The sequence below is a fragment of the Meleagris gallopavo genome, unplaced genomic scaffold (genome assembly GCF_000146605.3).
Source record: "Meleagris gallopavo isolate NT-WF06-2002-E0010 breed Aviagen turkey brand Nicholas breeding stock unplaced genomic scaffold, Turkey_5.1 ChrUn_random_7180001953198, whole genome shotgun sequence".
Taxonomy (NCBI): domain Eukaryota; kingdom Metazoa; phylum Chordata; class Aves; order Galliformes; family Phasianidae; genus Meleagris; species Meleagris gallopavo.
The window spans coordinates 1-1,863 of NW_011214227.1; the positions used below are offsets into that span (position 1 = coordinate 1).

Genomic DNA, 1,863 nt, shown 5'->3' on the forward strand with positions numbered 1-1,863 from the left:
CCCCAGTACCACCACCAGTACCACCACTACCCCCACCAGTACTACCAGCACCCCCACCAGTACCCCCAGTACCCCCACCAGTACCACCAGCACCCCCCCAGCAGCAGCACCCCGTACCTTGGGGACGGCAGCCTCGGCACGGGACAGGAAGGTCCGGCACAGCCAGCACAGCGGCAGAGGCACCGGCAGCGCCGCGTCCTTGGGGACAACGGGGACAGCGGGGGTTGGCCCTGCGGCGTCATGGTGGCCTACGTGTGGGGTTTTGGGGTTCCCCTTGGGATGGGAAACTGGGGGGCTCCTGTCAGCGTTCCTATCGAGGGTGGTGGAACTCCCGTTGTTTCCATCAGGGATCCCAGTGGAACAACCGTTAGAACCCATTCACTCACTGGGGCTCCCACTGGAGTTCCTACGGAGTTTCCCATTGGGTTCCCATTAGGACACGACTGGGAAACTGGGATTTGCATCACTGCTCCCACTGAGGTTTGATGGAGGTTCCCGTTCATGTTTCCATCAGGGCTCCCATTAGGGCTCCCATTAGGGCTCCCATTAGGACACCCATTAGGGCACCTATTAGGGCACCCATCAGGGCACCCATCAGGGCTCTCATTAGGGCTCCCATTAGGGCTCTCATTAGGACACCCATTAGGACACCCATTAGGGTTCCCATTAGGGCTCCCATTAGGGCTTCCATTAGGGCTCCCATTAGGGCTCCCATTAGGGCTTCCATTAGGGCTCCCATCAGGGCTCCCATTAGGGCTTCCATTAGGGCTCCCATTAGGGCTTCCATTAGGGCTCCCATTAGGGTTCCCATTAGGACACCCATTAGGGCTCCCATTAGGGCTCCCATTAGGGCTCTCATTAGGGCTCTCATTAGGGCTCCCATTAGGACACCCATTAGGGCTCCCATTAGGGCTCTCATTAGGGCTCCCATTAGGGCTCTCATTAGGACTTCCATTAGGGCTCCCATTAGGGCTCTCATTAGGGCTCTCATTAGGGCTCTCATTAGGACTCCCATTAGGGCTCCCATTAGGGCTCCCATTAGGGCACCCATTAGGGCTCCCATTAGGGCTCTCATTAGGGCTCTCATTAGGACTCCCATTAGGGCTCCCATTAGGACTCCCATTAGGGCTCCCATTAGGGCTCCCATTAGGGCTCCCACTGGGTCCCCATTGAGATGGCCATTGGGATGCCCAGCGGGGTCACCACTGGAGATCCCATTAGGACACCTGTTGGGAATTATTGGGGTTCCCACCAGGGTCCCATGGAGGTTCCCATTGAGGTCCCTATCAGGACACCCATGGGATACTGAGATTCCTTTTGGGGTTCCGTTGGGACACCATGGTGGCACTGCCATATTTGGCCATCGGGGCTCCCGTGTGGACACTTATTGGGAAACCCCACATCCATGCCTCCGTACGCCCATATAGAAGACCCTACACACCCCCAGGCACCCAGATGGGATCCCATACACGTCCCATACCTTCAGGAGGGCACCGATGTGGGGGGACGCAGCCGGGACCCCCCCGGGCTGCCCTGGGCACAGCTCCAGGTGGGCACAGATGGCGGAGGGCTTCTGGGGGGCGGCAATGGGGGGGGGGGACACAGTGCCTGCAGCCCAGCGGGGGGCACCAGGGCTGTCCCCATATGGCACCCTGTCCCCATATGGCACCCTGTCCCCATATGGCGCCGTGTCCCCACATGGTGCCCTGTCCCCATATGGCACCGTGTCCCCATATGGCACCATGTCCCCATATGGCGCCGTGTCCCCATATAGCACTGTGTCCCCATATGGCACCGTGTCCCCACATGGCACCGTGTCCCCATATGGCACCGTGTCCCCACATGGCACTGTGTCCCCACATG

The 1,863-nt window shown here is 59.6% G+C and overlaps 1 protein-coding gene across 1 annotated transcript; it reads right to left on the reverse strand.

Annotated features, from left to right (window-relative positions):
• Window positions 1-9: 9 nt before the first annotated feature.
• LOC109365057 (pulmonary surfactant-associated protein B-like) lies at window positions 10-1,857 on the reverse strand (the record flags this gene model as incomplete). The annotated part of the gene is made up of 2 exons (XM_019611669.1): window positions 1,481-1,857; window positions 10-198 (listed from the first exon to the last, which is right to left on the reverse strand). Coding segments are annotated over exons 1-2 (453 nt in total), but the record flags the coding sequence as incomplete, so codon positions are not given.
• Window positions 1,858-1,863: the final 6 nt, after the last annotated feature.